The sequence below is a fragment of the Cryphonectria parasitica genome, assembly GCF_011745365.1.
Source record: "Cryphonectria parasitica EP155 unplaced genomic scaffold M406scaffold_6, whole genome shotgun sequence".
In the NCBI taxonomy this organism is placed as follows: Eukaryota; Fungi; Ascomycota; class Sordariomycetes; order Diaporthales; family Cryphonectriaceae; genus Cryphonectria; species Cryphonectria parasitica.
In genome coordinates, this window is record NW_024468914.1 from 3,238,066 (window position 1) to 3,258,550 (window position 20,485).

General features: G+C 51.2%; 7 protein-coding genes across 7 annotated transcripts; 3 read left to right on the top strand and 4 right to left on the bottom strand.

The window, feature by feature from the left end:
- Nucleotides 1-1,192: 1,192 nt before the first annotated feature.
- M406DRAFT_341246 (uncharacterized protein) lies at nucleotides 1,193-2,061 on the bottom strand (the record flags this gene model as incomplete). Its single annotated transcript, XM_040921638.1, has 2 exons — nucleotides 1,193-1,455; nucleotides 1,584-2,061. 2 exons carry the CDS (start codon nucleotides 2,059-2,061, stop codon nucleotides 1,193-1,195), a joined length of 741 nt encoding a protein of 246 aa, XP_040774798.1.
- Nucleotides 2,062-3,925: 1,864 nt separating this feature from the next.
- Nucleotides 3,926-4,820, top strand: M406DRAFT_262318 (terpenoid synthase; the record flags this gene model as incomplete). Its single annotated transcript, XM_040917502.1, has 3 exons — nucleotides 3,926-3,996; nucleotides 4,059-4,341; nucleotides 4,404-4,820. The coding sequence occupies 3 exons, from the start codon at nucleotides 3,926-3,928 to the stop codon at nucleotides 4,818-4,820; spliced, it is 771 nt and encodes a 256-aa protein (XP_040774799.1).
- A 462-nt stretch (nucleotides 4,821-5,282) lies between these two features.
- On the top strand, nucleotides 5,283-6,617 carry M406DRAFT_263066 (uncharacterized protein; the record flags this gene model as incomplete). The annotated part of the gene is made up of 3 exons (XM_040917560.1): nucleotides 5,283-5,565; nucleotides 5,716-6,219; nucleotides 6,274-6,617. The coding sequence occupies 3 exons, from the start codon at nucleotides 5,283-5,285 to the stop codon at nucleotides 6,615-6,617; spliced, it is 1,131 nt and encodes a 376-aa protein (XP_040774800.1).
- A 1,167-nt stretch (nucleotides 6,618-7,784) lies between these two features.
- On the top strand, nucleotides 7,785-9,081 carry M406DRAFT_75073 (uncharacterized protein; the record flags this gene model as incomplete). The annotated part of the gene is made up of 3 exons (XM_040925792.1): nucleotides 7,785-7,957; nucleotides 8,022-8,154; nucleotides 8,227-9,081. The coding sequence occupies 3 exons, from the start codon at nucleotides 7,785-7,787 to the stop codon at nucleotides 9,079-9,081; spliced, it is 1,161 nt and encodes a 386-aa protein (XP_040774801.1).
- Nucleotides 9,082-10,424: 1,343 nt separating this feature from the next.
- Nucleotides 10,425-11,411, bottom strand: M406DRAFT_332288 (uncharacterized protein; the record flags this gene model as incomplete). Its single annotated transcript, XM_040920726.1, has 4 exons — nucleotides 10,425-10,939; nucleotides 11,018-11,099; nucleotides 11,162-11,291; nucleotides 11,353-11,411. The coding sequence occupies 4 exons, from the start codon at nucleotides 11,409-11,411 to the stop codon at nucleotides 10,425-10,427; spliced, it is 786 nt and encodes a 261-aa protein (XP_040774802.1).
- A 2,031-nt stretch (nucleotides 11,412-13,442) lies between these two features.
- Nucleotides 13,443-16,534, bottom strand: M406DRAFT_51413 (uncharacterized protein; the record flags this gene model as incomplete). The annotated part of the gene is made up of 6 exons (XM_040924439.1): nucleotides 13,443-14,117; nucleotides 14,217-14,813; nucleotides 14,883-15,056; nucleotides 15,133-15,666; nucleotides 15,734-15,946; nucleotides 16,301-16,534. 6 exons carry the CDS (start codon nucleotides 16,532-16,534, stop codon nucleotides 13,443-13,445), a joined length of 2,427 nt encoding a protein of 808 aa, XP_040774803.1.
- A 2,091-nt stretch (nucleotides 16,535-18,625) lies between these two features.
- cbh1 (family 7 glycoside hydrolase) lies at nucleotides 18,626-20,478 on the bottom strand (the record flags this gene model as incomplete). The annotated part of the gene is made up of 7 exons (XM_040925793.1): nucleotides 18,626-18,683; nucleotides 18,743-18,870; nucleotides 18,968-19,528; nucleotides 19,629-19,775; nucleotides 19,850-20,112; nucleotides 20,220-20,264; nucleotides 20,322-20,478. 7 exons carry the CDS (start codon nucleotides 20,476-20,478, stop codon nucleotides 18,626-18,628), a joined length of 1,359 nt encoding a protein of 452 aa, XP_040774804.1.
- Nucleotides 20,479-20,485: the final 7 nt, after the last annotated feature.

Here is a 20,485-nt window from a genome sequence, read left to right on the forward strand (position 1 = left end):
CAAAGCCGTATTACCTCTGTTGTAGCCCCATTCGTTCGTTCAGAGGCAATGCGGCGAGTCTTCCTGACCTTTATCTCTGGATTTCTCTTCAAAAAAGCCTGAGTCCATTGCACCCCGAGGGCCTGAGAGTCTCCCTGGACCTCGAGGATCTGCTGAGCAAAGTATTTGAGTTCTGAATGGCTTGGTGGAACGCCTAGGCTTTCTTGAATCAGGATCCATTCGGCTAGTCTTCTTTCCTGATCAATAGAGAGCCTTTGCTGGTTTTCGTGGGCTGTTTTATGCGATTCCCCTCCTTCTAGGCGAGCCTGAAGAGTACTCCTTGGAATACCCCATTCCCTCGAGGCTTGCCGCTGAGACTTGCCTTTTCTGACAGCCTCAACGGCCTGGGCTAGCTCAAACTCGGAATAGGGCTTCATAACAGTCAGATAAAGGTTTGCTGGAAAGATGAAGTTGTTTGGATCAAAATTGGTTGAGTAATAGCTATCAAACTAAAGGGGGTTGAAGAGGCGGTGAGGGTGGCCAGGGTGGCCCAAAACTACCCCGGCCCAAAACCCCCCCCTTTGACTTATTGCTTCTGAATTCTCCTAATACCTTCATAGAGCGCACGTGTGCATCCACTTTAAGAACAAAGTAGAGCTGGAATGCTTGGACGCCGGGCGAGGGTGTTCCTGTGCAAAGGGAACGGGCATCATAGGTTTTCCTATCTTCCGAAATTATCGAGTCTGGTATGCCCCTAAGCAGACATGGCAGTCTCGCCATGGTCACATGCTTTGGTATTTCCTGGCGTCTGGTAAGGCTTCCAAGCTTCGTTACAGGTCGGGTCGTCCCAAGCCTAGTCCAACAAGGCAGAAAGAAGTAGGAGACTCTAGAAGTGCCTTGTCAGTATGAAAATAATGGAACGCCTCAAGTAGACTGGGAATAAGTCTTATTAATATCTAGTTATGCTCCTCGAGCTTGATTCCACTAGAAATACCGTGCCTTGCAGTCATGATAACCAGAAAAATATACCAGAGTTGCCGTATCCTTCTCTTGGGCTCCAACGTGCTGTGCATGCCTATGAAAACCATCCGTACCCAAGCCTTCCGTCCTATTTAACACAATCTGCCGAGTTCCCTTGACCCCATGCGCCGTATTTCTGAACGCTAGTATGTAATATCCCGTATCTTATAGTACAGGCAAAAGCTCCAGGGCCCTATGCCTCGGGGCTGACAACCAGTGTGCCTGCCCACTTCACAATAGTCCCTTCTCTGCCTTCTCGTGTATCACAGCTCTCAAAGCTTCCCTCGGCAGTAGCTGGGACCTGCGCGAGCATCTTGGCGAAGAAATGGCGCGCCCGAGCATTGCGTTCCTCCCATTGAAAGACAAGACTCTCGGGCACCTTGGAGCCTGCTTCCGCTCCTTGGGCTAAAGCTGGAATGATCTGGAGACGTCTCTTCTCTCGAGGGAGAGCCCACCCTGGAAGATGTTAGAATACTCTTGCGAAAGCACAAGGACTGATTTCCTTTCTCTTCTTGCGACTTCAGGTGCTTTTACAAAAACCAAGACACGTGCGTGCGTGGTAGGAGAAAGGAAGGTTCACTCACAGGAGTCAATAATTGGCTTGAACATCTCGCTTCCATAGCCCTGCCGCCAGTATTGTGGCTTGATTAGAAACTCAGCTTCGGGCCATCCAGAGTTAGATGTAGACATGATAGTGCAGTCTGGCAAGCCACCCTCGCCGATCATCTCTCCAGTCGAGAGGAGAAAGGCACCAAAATACCAATGGGTGCGCGCTTGAGATACAAGCGCCTCGATGGCCTTCTCAGTCTCCTCCTTGTTCCAGTCAGGCCTGCCCCGTGTTTTGGAGTGTTCCTGTGTCTCTGCACACTTTCGAAGCTCGTAGAATGCATCGAGATCGTCTGGGCCAATGGGCCGCACGAGGAGGCGTTCCGTCTTGAAATGGGGTCGCTCGGAGAGGCTGGGCAGCGGGCGCTTTGGCAAAGTGGTGTTGTAGGAGAACCAGGGCGTGACCCCGAGGTTCTGGAGGTCATTTGCTTCGAGTCTCAACATCAGCTTTGGCATGACTTCCCCGAGTCTAGAAATCGATACCACCTCGGTCATGCTGATAGGGCTGGGATGGAGGATTTGTGTGGAAATGACACTCTGAAATATCGAGATGTCGATTTCTTGGGCAAGACAGCATAAAAATATAGAGGGAGATGCCGTGGGCTCCACGAAATCTAGCCAGGGAATAGGGGTGAGTATCACCTGCTACAACAGGCAGAGTTTAAAAGGACCACCGGATGTTCAAGGGGCTGTCCTAACCGACAAGCGTGGCGAGCTCGGCTCGTCTTGTCGCTATGAACAGGTTTTCTGAATTCAGTCTCCTGCATATGAAGTGGGCCGCGCAATGCGTACAAAGTTCAAATGGTCAATCAGAGCTGGGGAGGGGCTTCCGGCATCCATAGCCACTCGGCAGCAGAATGGAAAAGAACTTGCCACACCTTTAGACGAAGCGGATTGGTCCAAGCTGAACCTGGTATTATCCAAGTGCGTTGTCGTAATTTACTTGGGATTACATCGGAGAAATGCATTCCCTTTGCTATCGTGCCAAGAGGGGGCCTCGAGGAAGCACGAGTAAAATAACGCCATCTCATCCCAAAGAAGACGACGATGGCAAACCCCCCTGTACCAACGGGCATTTTTAACTTTCGCATAGTTACATTCTGTGTTCGGGGAGGCTCTCCCGTATACCGACAAGGACCCGTAACAGAACCGGGCCGATCCTCTTTTCCATGCAGGTTGGTTGTCGAGTTCTCGAAGGTGATTGGGAAGAGAAAAAGTACCTACCTGCATGTGCCTATTGGCTTTGTGATCTATCACCTTTTACACTACTGCATCAGCTGGAGTTCATTGCATAGAAATGAGATGGCGAGACAGAACGACAAAGAGACATAAACTTTCGCCATGATACTCGCTATCAGCTTGTGCGTTAGCGCGTCAAAGGCTTCGTAATTGTAATCTGAACTGTTCAGAGACCCTGAGAGGGGTTCGTGGAGTCTGCAGTCGAGACTTGACCGGTCTCCTTCTTTCAGCTGTTCTCAGCTCGCTACTGCATCAAGATGTGACGCGCGGAGAAAGGAGGTGGTTGTGGACTATGAGGTGGACTTGCTAATGCACAACACCTGCCTTGAGGCTTAGCGAACCTGATACAAGACGATAGTAGTAGTCCGGTTATCTCAGTGCCTTGCGGCTTGATAGGGCCACACATGGTGTTGCTGCTCTTAACCCTCATGGGGTGATACGCACAGGGTGCCCATCGGTCTATGAGCGGAGGTATAGTCGAGAAGGCTGGCCAGCACGAGGCCCCGGGCTCTCCTTATTTGTAGAAATACTGGGCCAGGAGCCCTCTTCTCCTTGATCCGCCTCGCCTCCTGAACTTCCGTCGTCTTTCTCCTTCCATTGAATGCCTGGAAGTCGTCCTCACGCAAGAACTCGAGTCGCGCAACTATGATGTCCTCTGTGATCCATCTTCCTGTTTTCCAGGGCAGATGGATGTGGCCCCGAGAAATGAATCCTCATACTGAGGATATCAGACAAGAATCCATCGAATGGGCCACGAGCTTTGGGGCTTTTAGCCCCGAGGCGCAGAAGTCCTTCGATAAGTGCAATTTCAGTAAGGACAGATCTTCCTGCATACGTTTTCGACGACACGGTTGCTGATAGAATACAAAGACCTCTTGACAGGACTATTATATCCATCTGTGACGCGAGGTATGTTCCATTGAATTGCACTTCTTCCTGCTGACCGTACTCGGTGCTGATAAACCTCCAATAACTAGACCAGCTCCGATGCGCAAACGACCTTATGAACTTCTTCTTCATCTTCGACGAACACTCGGACAAGTCACTCCCAGAGGAGGTCTGGGCATAGGTGGATGTGATCATGGACGCCTTCCATCACCCGGAGAAGCCTCGACCGACGGGGGAATCCATTGGCGGCGAAGTGGCTCGACAGTAAGTCCATGAACACTGATCGGCGCTGAGCAGACATGCATGCTGACCGTGGCCTGTTCCAGATTCTGGGTTCGAGTATGCTCCATGTCGACGCCGACATTCCGAAGCCGATTCTTGAAAAATATACAAGACTACCTGCACGGCACTGCTGAACAGGCCGAGGACAGAGACAAGTCACACATTCGCGACCTGCCTAGTTATCTTGAGCTCCGGCGCAAGACGATTGGCGTCCTGTCCTCCTTTGACATGCTTGAGATGGACAAGTCCATCCCAGACTTGGTACTCGAGGATCCCGCCTTCCAAGAATTGCTGGACTTGGCTGTCGACCTAACAATCATTGCCAACGTAAGCCCAACTGAGTAATGAAAAGCATGCCATGGTCCCAACCAGACGCTGACATAATCTAGGATGTCTTGTCTTTTGACAAGGAGCAAGCTGTGGGAGACGATCAACATAACCTTGTTACGATTGTCATGGCCGAGCAGGGCATGGACGTCCAGAGCGCAGTCAACTGGGCGGGCCGACTGCACTCCACCATGACGGACCGCTTCAACGAGCTCTTCTCGCAGCTCTCTCGATGTGGCGGCCTCTTCGATGAGGAAGTAAAGTCTTACATGAAAGGCGTGGGGCAGTGGGTGGGTGGGAATGTCCAATGGAGCTTCGAAGGTGAGAGATACTTTGGGAAACGCGGGTTGGAAGTGATGAAGACGCGTAGCCTGTGTCTCACACCTAAGCTGGGGCAACCCGGGTTGGAGATTGGCCCCGTCATCGTCGATGATGTCTCGATGAAGCAAGTGATAGTCAGCTCAATTACGGAGTCCTAATTGCTCCGTACCCCAAGTAGTCTTACCTTCAACAAGAAAACAAGACAAGGGGACGTAGTTTCAACGATATCAAGGCAACAAGCAATATTTGAACGTAGCACATGGCCACTTGGACATTTGGGATCAAGCAACACCATGGTGTGTATGAAGGGAAGTTTTGTAATCAGTTCCCAGCAATGATATTTGAAACAAGATGCTCAAATGTGATGTGTTCATCGGCAAGGTCCGAGGATGAAGGCTGAAGCCAGAGGCTGTACCCTGCACTAAATAGGGTTGCGGACGCTACCCGAGTATGGTTAGCTTCCGCTTGGAAACGTCGGCACTGTCAGGGTCGACATTAGCCCTTTTCCAGGCCCGCCCGGGCCGGATTGCCTCGACTTACTCTGGTCTCTTTCTACGTATGACATCGCCTTGTTCCCAATAGACTCTGGCGACTTTCCAGGTTATCTTCTCATGATGGTGATGAGTATCGTACTGGAGACAAAAGCCTGCGAGTCTTGTGCCAAATCAAAACGCAAATGCGGCAAGGAAAAGCCACGATGTCACCGGTGCGCTTCGCGGAATCTCGAGTGCTCATATCCTCTGGCTCGACCCGGCTCGTTCGTTCTCCTGCAAGAAGACTCGCCATCGACATGTGAATCACAAACGACGACGTCACCAGCAGCTCTGAGAAATCATACAAGTGATGAGATATCATCACCAACACTTCTTGGCACGCCTGATCTGTGGGATCCGAGCGGCCTCTGTCCTCTTCCCGACTTCGACGTGCCCTTTACTGCCTGCAACACCGAAATCCAGCTGGCCAGACCACCGTCCGCACCATCTCGACATCGCAGCTGCGACTGGTTTCTATCTCCACACGCCAAGGACATCATGGGCTTGCTTGCCGCCCCAGCCGAGCCGCAGAATGTTCCCCCATACAGCAACGCAGTCCTGAAGCGGTTTCACAAAACTATTCAGGCCAACCTCGCCGACTGGGTCTACAAGGGCGCAACCAACTTTATCCATAAGCAACTCTACATGTTTCGCAGACCCCGATGTGTACAAGACGCACAAGGCTCCCTCGCGCTTTATTTGGCTCGGACGGACGAGACCGAGGATGCCGTGTTCCGTACCCTGGACGATCGGGCCGACCAGCTGCTTACGGACGAAGGGAAGCACAACACCACGAGCAGCCTCGACACATTTGGACACCTGTCCAGGATCCACTCGCTTTTAACATACCAGATCATCGGACTGCTAGACGGAGACATCCACCTGCGAGCCAAGGCAGAAAAGCGCATCGATACCCTGGAAGCATGGATACAACAGATGATGGAGAGCCTGCGATTCGCCTCATCATTGCTGTCGGGAAGCGGGGGCAACAACACCTATGCGATCATTAACGTGCTGGGGTTGGGTATAAAAGATCTGTTCACGTCCGAGCAGGTAGCGTCCTGTTCTGAATCACAAGAGGAGATTGTATGGCAGGCTTGGATATTCACCGAGTCTCTCCGGCGCACCTGGGTCACGGTGGAAGGTCTGCACGCTACATACAATGCTCTCAGAAGAGGCTGGGCCTCCTGTTCTGCAGGTATGCTGCTCACGGCGAGACAAGGGCTGTGGGATGCTGGGTCTCGTTATGCCTGGGCAGAGATCGTCACAGGGAAAGATCTCTGGGTCATGGATGGCAGGCATACCGAGATTTTGTTCTCTTTGGCTATGCCGGACGAAGTAGATGGGTTTACGAAGATGTGTATGGAAATTAGCTACGGGCAGGAAAGAATGAAGAATTGGGAAGCAGGGGTTGTCTGTTGAGTACACTAGAAGGTTCAGGGCTGTAGAGATAGGTGGGACTTTCCTTAGACTTATGATCATTTAAGAATGTAGACCAATATATAGACAATTGATACAAGGGAAAGTTAACGCTTAGGTCAGTTTCCTATCTCAGTAACACAGTTTCCTGCAAGACCTACAACTTGTTTAAACACCACCTAAAACCGAAAAGAGGAGGACCATACCAGACATGTGTTGATGGCTGAAGTTGGACAGGTCCCAAGGTCGTTGGTTCTATGTTGGGAATCATCAAGTTTGGCAAGACTTTGAGGTTTGCCACTTTTGGGGCAAAGAGGAGATCGATCAGGGGAGCAAAACAACTCTAGATAGCAATTAACATGACATTGTCACTGAGGTACCTTTTTTGTTCGCTGGGTACCACCTGAGGAGTGGTTTCCTTTCTTCTCACAAGCTATGTAAATTTCATCTCAACAAAGTCCTAAATACTATGCCCTTTTTGGTGGATCAATCTTTGTGACATCCTCTTCTGTTGACAAAGATGGGACGAGCCAAGATGCGATTCCCCACGTTCTTTTCCAAGACAAATGTTCTTGAAATCTATGAGAAGGTACTTGTCTTTGCCATGGTTCGTATTGTCCGTGACAGGTCTTCAGACTCGGCTGTCGTACTCTGAGTCAGCATACAGCTAACTTGGCAAATGTTCATGGAAAGAAAGGAGGCTTTGTCAAATGCTCTGGCTGAAAATGTCACCTCTTTTCACTTCACTTTGGGGGGGGGGGGGGTTTAAAAAAGACAAAAAAGCCCAGGTCTCCCCTCGGCAGGCTGTGACCTGATAGCATCATCTGTACTGCTTATTCATCAGTATTTCTTCACTTCCTACCTACCCATCCAGCCTGTAGACTACCTCGTTTTCTTCATCATTCTTCCCCTGTCAATTTTGATAACCCAGCAGAAGCACAGCTGATATACACTCGCTACTGAACAGGACAATTCGTTCCCACCAGCTTGTCCGATACCCTGTTATGGATCCTGTCTCTTTCTCCCCCCTCTTGTCACAGACAAAGTTCTGAGGTCCTTCATTTTGGAGGATGCCTTTCCCTTGCCTTTCACTTTCAACCTCTCCATCCATCCTACAAACAACTCGCTTCTCAACACCAGCCTCGGTACTACATCCTCCTACACTGAATCATGTCTTTGCGCAACAAAGTCCTTTCGAGACAAGAAATCAAGCAGCAGGTTCATTCATCCCCACCACAGACCATGACGCCTCGCCATCCAAAGCGAGAGTCTCAGGCCCCTGAGGCCCAACAAGCCATTGAGATTATAGACCCAAAGGCCACATTTGGCAACTGCGATCTCGAGTAAGTTTTTGTACATGTCAAGCATGAAGCTATGGATGGTTCACTGACCTGAGTCCCCTTGCAGGCTTCTGAAGTCAGGCGCTCACTCTGATGTTCGAGTCTGCTGTGGAAACCGCGAGTTCCCCTGCCACCGCGCCATCCTAGCTGCCCGCTCAGGCTTTTTCAAGGAGAAGCTTGAGGAGCTCAAGCACAACCAGGTGCGCTTGTCTATTACAACCATGGACTGTCATAGAATCATGTGGCTGACTTCTATCTCTTTCCATTTGAAGGATACAAAGGAGCACAGCGCCGTCCCTGTCCTAGTTGTCCCTACCCACACCTGTGTCGAAGTCGAAATGGTTCTCATCTTTATCTACGCTGGCGGTTTGTCCTCTTACCTTCCTTCCTTCTTTCTTCCTGGCTTCATTTCGCTGACATTTCTTCCACGACCAGAGATCGATCCCAAGTCGGACGATGAGCCCTCCTTTCCCGTCTCCTGCGTCCGCATCTACAACCTCGGCCACGACTTCGCCGTCACAGGCATGGCCGACTTCGCCACCAACGAGCTGGGCAACTACCTCTCTGCAGCCCTCAAGATGATCTGCGACTATCGCCTGTCCCACGCCACCCTCTCCAACGGCCGCAGCGAGATCCAGGACCGCCTGCGCTGCAACAACTTCGTCACCAACTTCCTGTCGGGCATCGAGGCTGCTGCGGACGCCCACCGCCGAGGCACCCGCGACGAGCGCCTGCGCCCCTTCCAGATGCTCGTCGACTTCTTCATCGCCGGCAAGGAGGTCCTCCTCCGCGAGCCCGAGCTGGAGCTGTTCCTGGACGGCGACGTCGTGCCCTCCTTCGCCAAGGTTGTCCTGCTGACCGAGCGCAAGGGCGGTGCCAAGAGCAAGTGGATGAAGAACTTGGTCGCGAAGCCCCCCTCCACCCTGGCGGGCAAGAAGGGCCTATGCTGGGAGTGCGGCTGCGGCTTGAAGAACCTGAAGGAGACGGGCGGCATTGCTTTTGTCAACCCCAAGAGCCGTGAGGTGACGTACGGCCAGGCTCAGTGCGCGCGCTGTTCCGACAAGGAGAAGAACATGGGCGATGATGGCCTTCCCAAGTGGGAGGTGTTTGATCCTCGCAAGGACTGAGGGAACCGCCTGAACATGATACTTGGCTCTAGTGGTGAGCTGTTGGTACTGACAGCATTGCGCTTTTGATCCTGACCCAAGTTTTGGGATTGAGAATGACGAGAGCCTAGGACCTGGGCGTTTTTGCATGCATGATTGCTCTAGATCTATAGCATCTTCCTTTGGCAGGTCCACGTCGACAGAAGCCGCATCTGTACCAGCGATAGAATTCAATCAATTCAGCCATTCATTATATAGCATAGTAGACATCGCTGCCTTGAGAAATCTTAGTTCTCAAGGGAGTTGTGACAGGATGACTTGATGATGATTTGGCCCAGGTTCGTTGATTGCGGAAAAGCATAAAAGCCAGAGTCGATATGCGCCCGAGATACCTGCTACTTCATTGGCGATCATGAGGGTTGTCATGTATCAACGGAGTTCAGGCATCTTGACTTGATCCATCGTTAGTGGTAATATACAGGAATTCTGGAGAGCGGCGATGTTGTTAATCCACCTGACGCATTGATTGCGCCGATGTCGCGAAGATATTTGTTTCGCCGTGTCATGGTAACTCGCGTAAAGATAATCCTGTGGAGGTGGTAGAGATGCAGGACTGCTTATGGATCTGGTGTAGAGAGACGATGGCCATGAAACAGATAGTAGCAACATCGCCAGGCATGTCCACAAGCGTGATGTGCCCTTCATTAAGTCCACGAGTGCCCGAAATTGAGGTCTTGTATGGGTAATGCAGATGTCTTCCGTGAATTCGTCCCCGTACCTTTACCTGCAAGTATGATGAGGCTCGTGATAGTGGTGTCAGGGCATATCTACTCATAGGGATGTAACTAGATCCTGCTGTTTGTCCTTGCCCTTCTTCGGAGAGGAAGCAGTTGACTAAGAGTTGATTGAATGGGAAAGCAGAGAAGAGTTGTTGAAGAGTGTCGTGATGGGCGACAGGAGGTTAGTAACCCAGCGCCCGAGAATGCGACGATCACGAGGAGGGGCGGGCTGAAGTTCATGAAACTCCGAAATCGTGATATGTGGGCAATTAGGAAGAGATTGCAGAGAACCAAGTAGTGTGCTGTCGCGAGGAATATTCACAACAAATCAGCATGGTTTCAATATGTCAACTAGGTATCCTAGTTACCATGATGTAAAATAAGAAACGAAAGTCCTTGGGAACCAGCCACACCCTCTTCCTTTATCCCGGGATCCAACGCTCGATCCACGTTTCGATCCCCCATGACGCAAACCATTGACTGACGAAGCCTGTTTATCGTCGAAAACGGAAGAGGAAACTAGTGAGGACGCCGAGAATCTCTTCGAGATGGGGTCCCTTGGCCCGTGTAGGTAAGTTATTACTCTTAGACGTTATCAGCGGCCAAATCATCGAGGGCGGCCCAAAGCTGTAGCACCTTGCCGGCATCCAAGGCATCATGTCCGTCACCCCACTTCATGGCCTTGAGAATATCACTGCCGAAGGAGGACACCTCCTTGGCCAGGCGATGGACCTTCTTGCTGCGGAATGTGTGCATTCTGGCGGCGCAAACAAAATCGACGTAGGCATGACAGATTGCCTCAACGTCGAACGACTGCTGGTAGGCGTGGCGGACTGCGGCACACAGGCAGTCCTCGAAGCCAACACGCACAAGCTCCTGGTACTTGGCCACACAGAGAGCCTTGAAGTTGAGATTGGGGACGTAGGGAGTCCAGACGGGGAGACCCTGACAGATGGCGGCGAGCTGGGCGCCAAAGTAAGCCTTCAGGATTCCCAGTCCGTGATACTTCAGGGTGTCCAGCTCGAAGTAGTCGGCAGCGTGGGCAATCTTGTTGCAGGTGATCATGGCGGAGCTGTGCTCAGCGTAGTTGATGTTGACAACTACGACGAACTGGTCAGTATGTGTAATTACCGACTGCAACCTCCTGTTGAGCAGGAAAGCTTCCCAAGAAAACTTACTTCCAGAGTAGATAAACTTCAGCACGATACTGATCTCCTTGGAGCCGATATCGTTGAAGAGGATGATGCCGGTTTGGCCCTCCTATACAAAGCTCTGGTCAGTCTTAGTGGATCATTGCATAATAGATGAGAGACCCCCCTCACCTTGAAGACCGGCGACAGGGCTGCACGGAAGTAGGGGCACCGCTGAAGGATGGCACGGTGAGTGTCCCAGACCTGGCCATCCTGGCCGCAGATGACCATGGAGTCGGCGGAATCGCCCGACAAGAAAAGCCTGTTCATCTTGTTAGTCCACCAAGGCGCAGACCATCATAGCAAGGGAGCAAATGCCTTACTGGAGGCCAGCAATTCTGTCATCAAGGTCAGCGGTGTTGTTGGTGTTGGTGGCGTCCATGATGGCGGTGACGAAATTGCGTAGTTTGAGATTGAAGTTGACGGTTGAGGTGTAGTTGGGAATAGAAAGGACTAAGGATTTGTTTGTTCAATGAGGCGGGCTGAAGTCACTTCATATATTCAAGGTAGGCGACAAATAGAAACTCCCGGTCTAGTCTGTGAGCCACTGGCAAGGCATGAGTATAATGAATGCAGATATTTTTTACCCAGAGCATTGTTCCACAATGATCACAATAAAAATGCAACTATGCAACAATACACAAGCAGTCATATGGAGGATGAGACCAGCCATCTCAATGTGCATATCCGGAGCATTCTACAGTTTTTTTCATGCATGCAAAAGGTCACTTCTAGTGGTGACCGGGGATAAGGTGTCGTGCATGGCTGTTGGACGTGTCCCATGAGCTTCCAGCATATTCTATACAAGAACTCCTTTCTTTGATGACAACCTTGATGTTTCACATTATTGGAATGCTCTAGAGTATAGTTACAACATACTTTTGTCTTGATAGAATCTTGGAAGAATGTTGCAAATCATGGCGCAGTGAACTCTTCAGATATGAAGATGAAATTGCAGAGAGCTTTGTGGATCTGTAGTGTATCTTTCTAGGACCTCTCTTTGATTCGTACGCCTTGAGACATACATTTCACATGGTCAGCAAGAACTTGTAATTTTGGTGAGACACGACATGGAGAGTATATGCTGAGCCACCCATGAGGCTGATCCACACGGCTGACAAATACCCTATTTGGTTAATGGGCTACTACCAGGCTACAGTACGCCATAGCAAGTCACACCGCCTTCAGCCATTGCAGCCATTCCTGCAGCCTCATAGACGTGTCTAGACACTTGAGAGTTTTTGTGCATTGCCCAAGTGACGGACTTTGAGTACAGGATCTATTACAAGATGCTATCTTCCAGAGAGGGGTTAGATTTTCAGAGACTGATGCTGAATGGTTGACAACTACACAGCATGAGACCGAATATGATCTTCGTGAAGGTGGAGAAGCTGGTTTATTTGGTGCGAAGACAAACTGTTGGATAGAAAGGAGGCGCTTGACTGGATCCCCGTCTACCAGCAATGTGTTTGACAAGAGGCTCTTAAGTCACTTTACTGCCTTGATTGTGTTTCTGTTTACATGCATGGACCAAATACTGATTGCTAGCTGCCACTCAAAGGCTGTGATACCTAGCTCAAGCCAGAACATGTAGCTACAATTTCCAGCTTTCCTCATTTGTTGCAAGGTATGGAAAGCTGAGCAACGGTCAATTCAACAGAGAAGCATGCCAGCAGTAATTACCTTAAAATCTTCGAGCTGTTGCCTGAAGGACTTCTTGGCAGAGTTCTTACTCTGAATGGTTTAGCACAAGTCTGTTATCTACGTCTGTGGTGCACGACGTTTGTTGCGGGTCCTAACCGGCACTCTTGTGTTGTTCACAGATGCCATAGAGAGAGTCTAGTTTCCTGGCCGTACTCGGCTGATGTTCCCCCAGATGCCGACGAGGCATCCAGCGAGCCGAGAACCGAGGTAATTTTAGATCAGAAAGAAAGAGAAAAAGAAATGAAGAGAATTGCCAAGGCTGTACTATGATAACGTTGCAACAAGTTAAGCAGGAAGGCTGTACGATGCTAACCCTGCACAATGAGTACCTTGTGAAGGGTTGAACAACACGATTGGCGCTGAGAGTATGGCTTCACCATGCGAAACACAGATGATATTTCCGTGAAGACAGTCTCGCGAAGAATTTCAGGATAGAAAGTATAGCTTAGGTTTGCCATTACTATCACGTGGTGCGTAGTTACTTAGTATGTACTAATAGATTTAAAGATTGAGGCTGGGCAAATTTACATATACTTGAGCCCACGAGTATTGCATATGGTTTTATATATCTATTCATCCTCTCCCAAGACCCTTCGCCTCACGAACCCCCCTCCCTTTTCACCCCCCTCCCCAAGACTCACTAGCAAGGACAGCGCAGGACTGGCCTAGCAAATGAGACACGGCTCCAATACTCTAAGAGCTGGTCTCATCACCAGGTAGCAGGCCCAAACGTCTCTCCATCAGCGACAGCAAGAGGGATAGCAGCACCATTGCTGTCCAGGTTATTGAACGCATTGGTGATGTTGGGGTTGCCATCCGCACGCGGGTTCATGAACCATTGCGGGGCATTGACCTTCTGCGGCAGGACCAGCGCAAAGAAGATGACCAGGGTGGAGATGTACAGGCCCGTGTCGAGACCGGCGGACGTGACATAGTTGTACTTGGCCCACCAGCCCTTGAACCTTCTCTTCAGGAAGCCGTTGAAGAAGATACCCACGGCGCTCCAGCACAGGTAGATGTACACGGTCGCGGGAGGGATCTGGCCGGAGCCGCCAAAGATGAGAGGCCAGTGTAGGTAGCGGATCGGGCTGCTGGGGAAGCGGCGCGCGGCGAACCAGGTGAGGACAGGGAGGATGGCGCCCAGAAGCCAGTACCACTGCAGGCCCGAGTAGATACTGCCTGCGCCAAAGACGCGGCCGGGTCCGACCACGCCCCAAACGACTGAGGCCGTGTAGAAGACGCTGGCGCCGGGGCAAGTGTAGCCGTTGGGCTGGTCAGAGTCGCAGATGCCGTCGATGGAGCCGAGGGCCCAGTTGAAGACGGCAACCTGGACGATGCAGGACCAGAGGCAGGCCGACACCTGGGCGGTGAAGGTAACACGAGGCTAAATAAGAAAGGGAAAAAAAAAAGAATGTCAGCATGCTGTTTTACTGCGAAGATGTAGTTCATGATCTTGAAGAGGATGAGTTCAGTCATTGCCTACCGGAACCTTGAGGTAGTGGCCGAGCTTCATGTCTTGCAGGAAATAGAGAGCCTGGGCCATGGTGATGTACCCGTACGTCTTGAACAACATCATGGCGAGGGGCCTGCCGGGGAGCATGTAGCCGACGATGAATTCCGTGAGGACGTTGAGGCCAAGCTGCGTGTTGGTGATACCCTGAACCATGCCAATAGGCACCAGGAAAACAATGGAGATGATCATGGCGATGATCATTGCCCACCAGGTCAGGTGGGTGTCCCAGTACAGGACAGTGACCAGGGACATGGCGAAAAGGATAACGAAGAGGGCGTAGTACCACCAGTTCGGCGTGTCCACGTACTTCTTCATCATCTTCAGGTGGACATCGGCGTCCTGGTTGCGGGCCAGCTTGCCACGCTCGAGAATCTCGGCGCCGTGGAAGATGATGGTGTGCACAATAACGGCGGAGAGAGCTCCAAAGGAAACGCCATAGGTCAGGGAGAAGAACGTTCCCAGGAAAATGGGCGAGTACGACTTGTACTGAGCGACATCAAGCTCCAGCTGGGGGGTCAAGATGCGCGCCACATCATACTTGGCGCCAGTGTTGTCGAACGAATGGGTCTGGTTCCGCTGTCAGTCAAATGGCCTGCAATTCGTAGAGTGGAAAAGGAACATGGAGGGAAAACCTACGCTTGCAATAGGCAGATACTGCGTCCACCAAGTATTGGTATAGAAAACACCAAGGCCGGCGACAAGGAAGAAGATGATCACGCCGATGAGTGTGTTGATGATAGAGAAGAGGGGGTAGGGCAATGGGCTGCCTACAAAGGCCGTAATGATGGTCCAGTCGAACGTGATGGGAAGCTATATTTGAACCGAAGCAGTCAGCATCTATTACTTCTCGGACCAAAAGAGGTCTCTTTCATCGGCCTTGACTTACGAGTCCGAAACCAGCAACATTTCCAAAGATCTGGTTCACAACCATGTTGTTGGGCGCGATCCAGCAGATCCAGTCAAAGTAAGACAGACCCTGGGCTATGAATCCAGGGAACCAATACCACACGAAGCTGCCCGCGAAGACATACAGGAAGTAGCGGTATCGTCCAATGCTCCAGCCGTTGGTTTCAGCAGGGTTGGCCGGTGTGTGGTCGTGGAGTGTGTACATCAGTGTTGTGTTGGCCAGCGTCTGGGGCCAGATCATGGCAGCCGGCCAGATCAGGAACCGCCGGACAATGCCGGCCATGCCAAACCCGAGACACTGCGTCGTGAGGACCAAGAGCATCTGGAAACCCCAGCCGAAGTTTTGCTTGTACATGACCTGCTGGGCGAGCAGCACATCGGTGGCATAGGCGACACCTCCCTGGATGGAGACGTTGGACATCATGACAATGACGGCATGCTCCTTGATGTTGAAGGGGCCAGGGTTCAGGTTCCATTTCACCCCAAAGGTGTTGAACTCGCGGTTCGGCAGGACCTTTGTGAGACTGTCAGCAATTGCCCTCGTCGTCACATTATCGCATTGTTATTATTCGTATACTTACTCTGGCCATACCACATCCCACTGGATAGGCAAGGAGCTGAACGACGTAGACGTAGATGGTGATGGACGGATTGCGGAGAGAGAACAGAAGGTTGACAGCAGATACAACAGTCGTGGCAATCATTCCGATGACCCAGGCTCGGATTGTGTTGGCTGGCATCTCCTCATCATAGTTGCGAACTGCAGCTCTCACTTCAAAGTAGGGAGAGTTCTCCTCCAGGAGCTCTTGCTCGAAGTTGGCCTTCTTTTCGACATCATCGGAATCGGCAATTTTGTTGGCAGCATCCTATAACGAGTATCAGTATACCAAGTATCCGAGAATCTCTTTCTCTCTCTCCCTCTCAATCTGCGCCAAGCGAATCACTCCACACCAAAACGGCCTGGAGGAAAAAAGCCAAGTGAAAAGCCAAGCGGAAAGCGCTGGCACAGTCTCAAGACTTCTCCACACCAAGAACCGTTGAGGCGCAAGCCACTCCCTCAAGTGTGTGCGCGCCAGAGCCAAGCCCAACCCCGCGAGAGAATAGCTAGAGATGCAAAAGAGGAATACATAGTTTATAGGTCAACGTACAATCGTCTCGTAGTCCAAGTTGTAATCCCACTGATGGGCCTTCTTGAACTTCTTCAGCTGATCAACGCTAGAGGCGATAGCAACATCGTCCTCCTGAGCATCCTGATCGACGTTGGGAACGGCTTTGCCATCGGCATCGTACTGAGGCCCGGCGGTGGTCGCAGGGTCCTGCTCCTCAATAACAGGATGGTCCGTAGTGCGCCGCACAAACGGCTTGCGCAGGTTGAAAGGCATCTTCGCGGTGGGAGAAGAACCACAGGCCTTGGGGAAGAGGTTGCTGGAACCAAGGAGAAACCAGTCACGCGATGGTCCAGCCAAGGTGGGTGCAGCGACTCTATTTCAGAGCCTGGCCTCAGACCTGCCCGTACGCTGCACCGACCATGATAAACATCGTGGCGTCCTGGACCCCGGCAAGAACATGGCCAGTCTAGTTCCATTTAGGCGTGGCAATCCGTTGCCAAGTAAAGGCAAACTTTCGATAAGAAAGACCCTGATTGACGGATTTCGAGGCATGATTGCTCTGGCCAAACCCACGATCCCTCCCCACTTTGGCTGAACCCATACATCCCTCCAACGCTTGTCGCGGGATGCTCTTGCATGGGAAGGCAGTCGACACTAAGAGTTTAACTTGTTGTCTCCAGGGCCATGCCCGTCAGTCTAGCTTCCAATCAAGCAATTCAATGGCAAATGGAAGACAAGGCTGAAGGTTCTAGCGCCAGAACAAAAAACTTAGCTACGATACAAGTAGTCTTGGCCCGAATCTTGGCGGCGCCTCTGAAGATAACGGCTAACATTGAAAAATCCACACCTGCCTAGATGAGAATGATTCGCAAACAAGCGTCTTGATAGTCTGCGCGTAGTCGAAACGTTGGTGTTGCTAGCTGAATCGGCCAAGCGGATGCAAGAATAGTATTTCAGAGCGAAGATCTAGTGGCAAATCCAGGCAGCCATATCGTAAAGCAAACGGAGGATGCAGCATGGTTTTGGGAAAGAAGCGCCGAAGAAATGGTCTCGTGTGGATGGCTGGTTGGGTGTCTTCCACTCATCTTTTGTTACTTCGGTCCCGCCGTCACACAGGATCTAACCTGCGAACCACAGTGTTGGGAGTTGGGTGAGTTGCAATGCAATTGAATCGTACTAGCGAGGTTCCATAGGTCTGGGCCATCGAAGGCCATGGCTTGAACAGGTTCTCGCTAAGTGAAATGAACAAGATTGCATTTAACGTTTGATAAGGTTTTGGCTCCTGAGACTGCCTCGGCAACGTGCCATGGTAGTATAAGGGCACCCATGTGGGCCCTACATGTTCTCGTGAGGTGGGTTAATTTTGGAGCATGGCGCCCCTAGTCTTTGTCTACCCGCAAATGAAACGTAATATGTCTTGAAAAGCGATTGTAAGTTGCATTGGATTGTGCGCATCGATCACTCTCGGCGCCATGACTTCTGCAACCTCACATAGATTTTATCTCGGGATTCAGATCAAAGGCAAAACATAAATATCAATTCTCTTTTGACATCATAGGCTGTACGAGGCCAATTGAAGACGTCATCGACCCAATTGTGTACCGATCACCTGAGCAGGCGCCGTCAATTGTCGATCGTGTGGGAGTCGGGTTGGTGGCGTCTAAGCATGCCGCTAGCATCCTCTCTTTCTCTGTTTGACCCTCGGCCTTGCGCATGAAGCTAGACTTATCAGGTGTTACATACAAGTAGTCCAGTGGCTGCAGAGACAATGATAAGAAAGGGCTTGGTAGTTCCTGATCCTTTGGTGTTGGTAGCGGTCCACGAATCAATGTCTCATCATATGCTCATCACATGCGTCTCGTTCAACGTGTGACCAGCAACAACTAAAATCAAGTGTCCGTTGATAAACAACAAGATTTGTAGTTCAGGTCGTATAAAGCAGCTTATCTTTTCTAGATAGACGCTGGAAACATATGGAGCCTATGCTGCCAATGCTTACAGCTAAATCTAGTGCTTACTTCAATTTCAACAGTTCTTTGAATTGCAGAGTCAACGGCTGAAATTATGAAAGTCAATCTGTGATATCGAGAATGCAGTAAGTAGAGACGTCTGCTCGCGATAGCTTTACATCTTCTCTGGCCTCTGGCAGCAATCCCTGTCTTGCACGGCGACTCACGTGTGTAAAGCGTCTCAACACTGGGTACAGCTCAGCAAGTATATGACATTCCTCAAAAGTATATACGAAAAGAAACAAACACAGTTCTCTGTATAGCCATGAAAGAAAAGAAGAGGACAAAACGATGTATCTGCGACCAAGTTCTTCATCCAGGTAATGCTGCGGCCTCACACTTTGGTGTCAACCTCCTAGTAAGTGGCGCCGATGGGGCCGAACTTGATGTTGGAATAGATGACGGTAGCAGACCTGAATTATCTATTAATTACTTTCATCTTCAAGAATAACTACTGAAGAAAGGGACTTACGCGTCTGAAGACTCAACATCAGCAGGCACACCACTGGTGGTAGCGCAGGTACCACGCTGCTTGCCGGGAGAAGATGCATCAGCATCGACCGGGTAGGTCGAGTCGAGCCAGAGCATGTTGGCGTAGTGCTGTAGGCAGGAGTGTCAGTACAGCCGACAGAGTCTCTTGCAATGATGAAGAAGGGGGAAAAGATCAGAGGGCAGAAGCAGAAAAAGGAAAGCTCACATCATCCCACAGGGACATGACCAGCACCATGCCATCAGCCATACCCGCACCCATCTGAGCAAGGCCGCCCTTCTCGCTAAAGACATCAGTGTCGTTAAACTCGACCTTTTGCGCCTTGCAAAAGTCGTCAGTGATGCTGTTGTAGCCCGTGAGCGTGGGCCAGGTCGAGTTGGGCTGCTGGATCTTGGTGCCGCCCTGGATATAGTACTGCGAGATCTCGGTGAGGCTGCTGCCGGACCCATGGAATTGCGTGACGACGGTGAACTTCTGGCTCGTGTCGACTGTGTCGCCGCTGCCGTAGAAGTCCTTGTTACCCATGCGGAAGGGGTTCCAGTCGCACCCGTCCGGGTCGCAGTCGCCGGCGTAGCGGGAAGAAGAGTAGGTTCCGCCGCACTCATCTGCGTTGCACGAGTGCTGTGCTGCCGTCTCACATGGGTGCGGCGTGTAGGCCATGTCCATCGAGTTGGCCTCCCAGACGTCCATCTCCGAGCAGCAGGAGCCCAGGCCGCCGACGCCGGCGTTGGCGTCGTTGGTGGAGGGTGTCCAGCCCTCGACATTTCCCTGGGTGAGAGAACCGTCAGGTGTCAGTATGAAAGGAAGCGTAAAACGCAGACAGGAAATGAAGAGAGAGTGCACGTGTCATGGGGACTATTAAACGCACCTGACCGTTGATGAACTTCAGATCGCGAGGGCACTGGCTGTCGCAGTAGCCAGTTCCGTACTCGGCGCCGGCGGTGTTGGTTGAGTACTTGGCCATGCCGCCATCAGCATCCATGGTGACGAAGTACAGAGCTCCGTTGAGGCCGCACTAGGGTTTCTTATCAGTCCAGAACATAATGACAAAATCTTTGAGAACTCTGGTGAAGAACCAAAAGTACTCACCGGCAACTTGCTCAGATCGACGTCGAAGGCGAACTCGTTGCCGATCAGATCGAACAAGTGGTACTTGGTCGACGATTCCATCAAGTATGTGCGACTTCCAATGTTCTTGCCAGAGCTTTGGGTGACGAACTGGAGAGAGAGGGCGTTCCCGCTCGTCGTAATGCCGTAGGTGCTCGAGTAGTCAGCGCCATCGAGAACACAGTTCGCCGCACAGGTCTTGTCATCCGGGCAGAGAGTAGTATTCCATGTGTTGCCAGTGTAGCCTGTTTTTCACTGTGTAAGCAACCTGGTTATTGTTTCTTTCCACACAAAATATCGGAAGCCGGATAATCCGAGGCCTTTGGTCCAGGTATGAAGTGTGAGGACATACAGTTAACGTAGCCATCCTTATCGTGGACCCAACGCCAGTTGGAATCTAGGCCCCTAATGTCAGCAAAGGGCCTCTGTGTATTGAACGGTGTTTATAACTGACCGATGACAACCTCTCCCTGGTTGGTCGTGCAGCTGGACGGAGAAGTACACGACTGCCAGGTCATCTGAGGATGAGTCTCCGTCTGCTGGGTGCCCACGCCCTGAGCGTTGACCGCTCCAGCCAAAAGGCTGCCAGTGAGAGCGAATTTACTGAACATCGTGCCA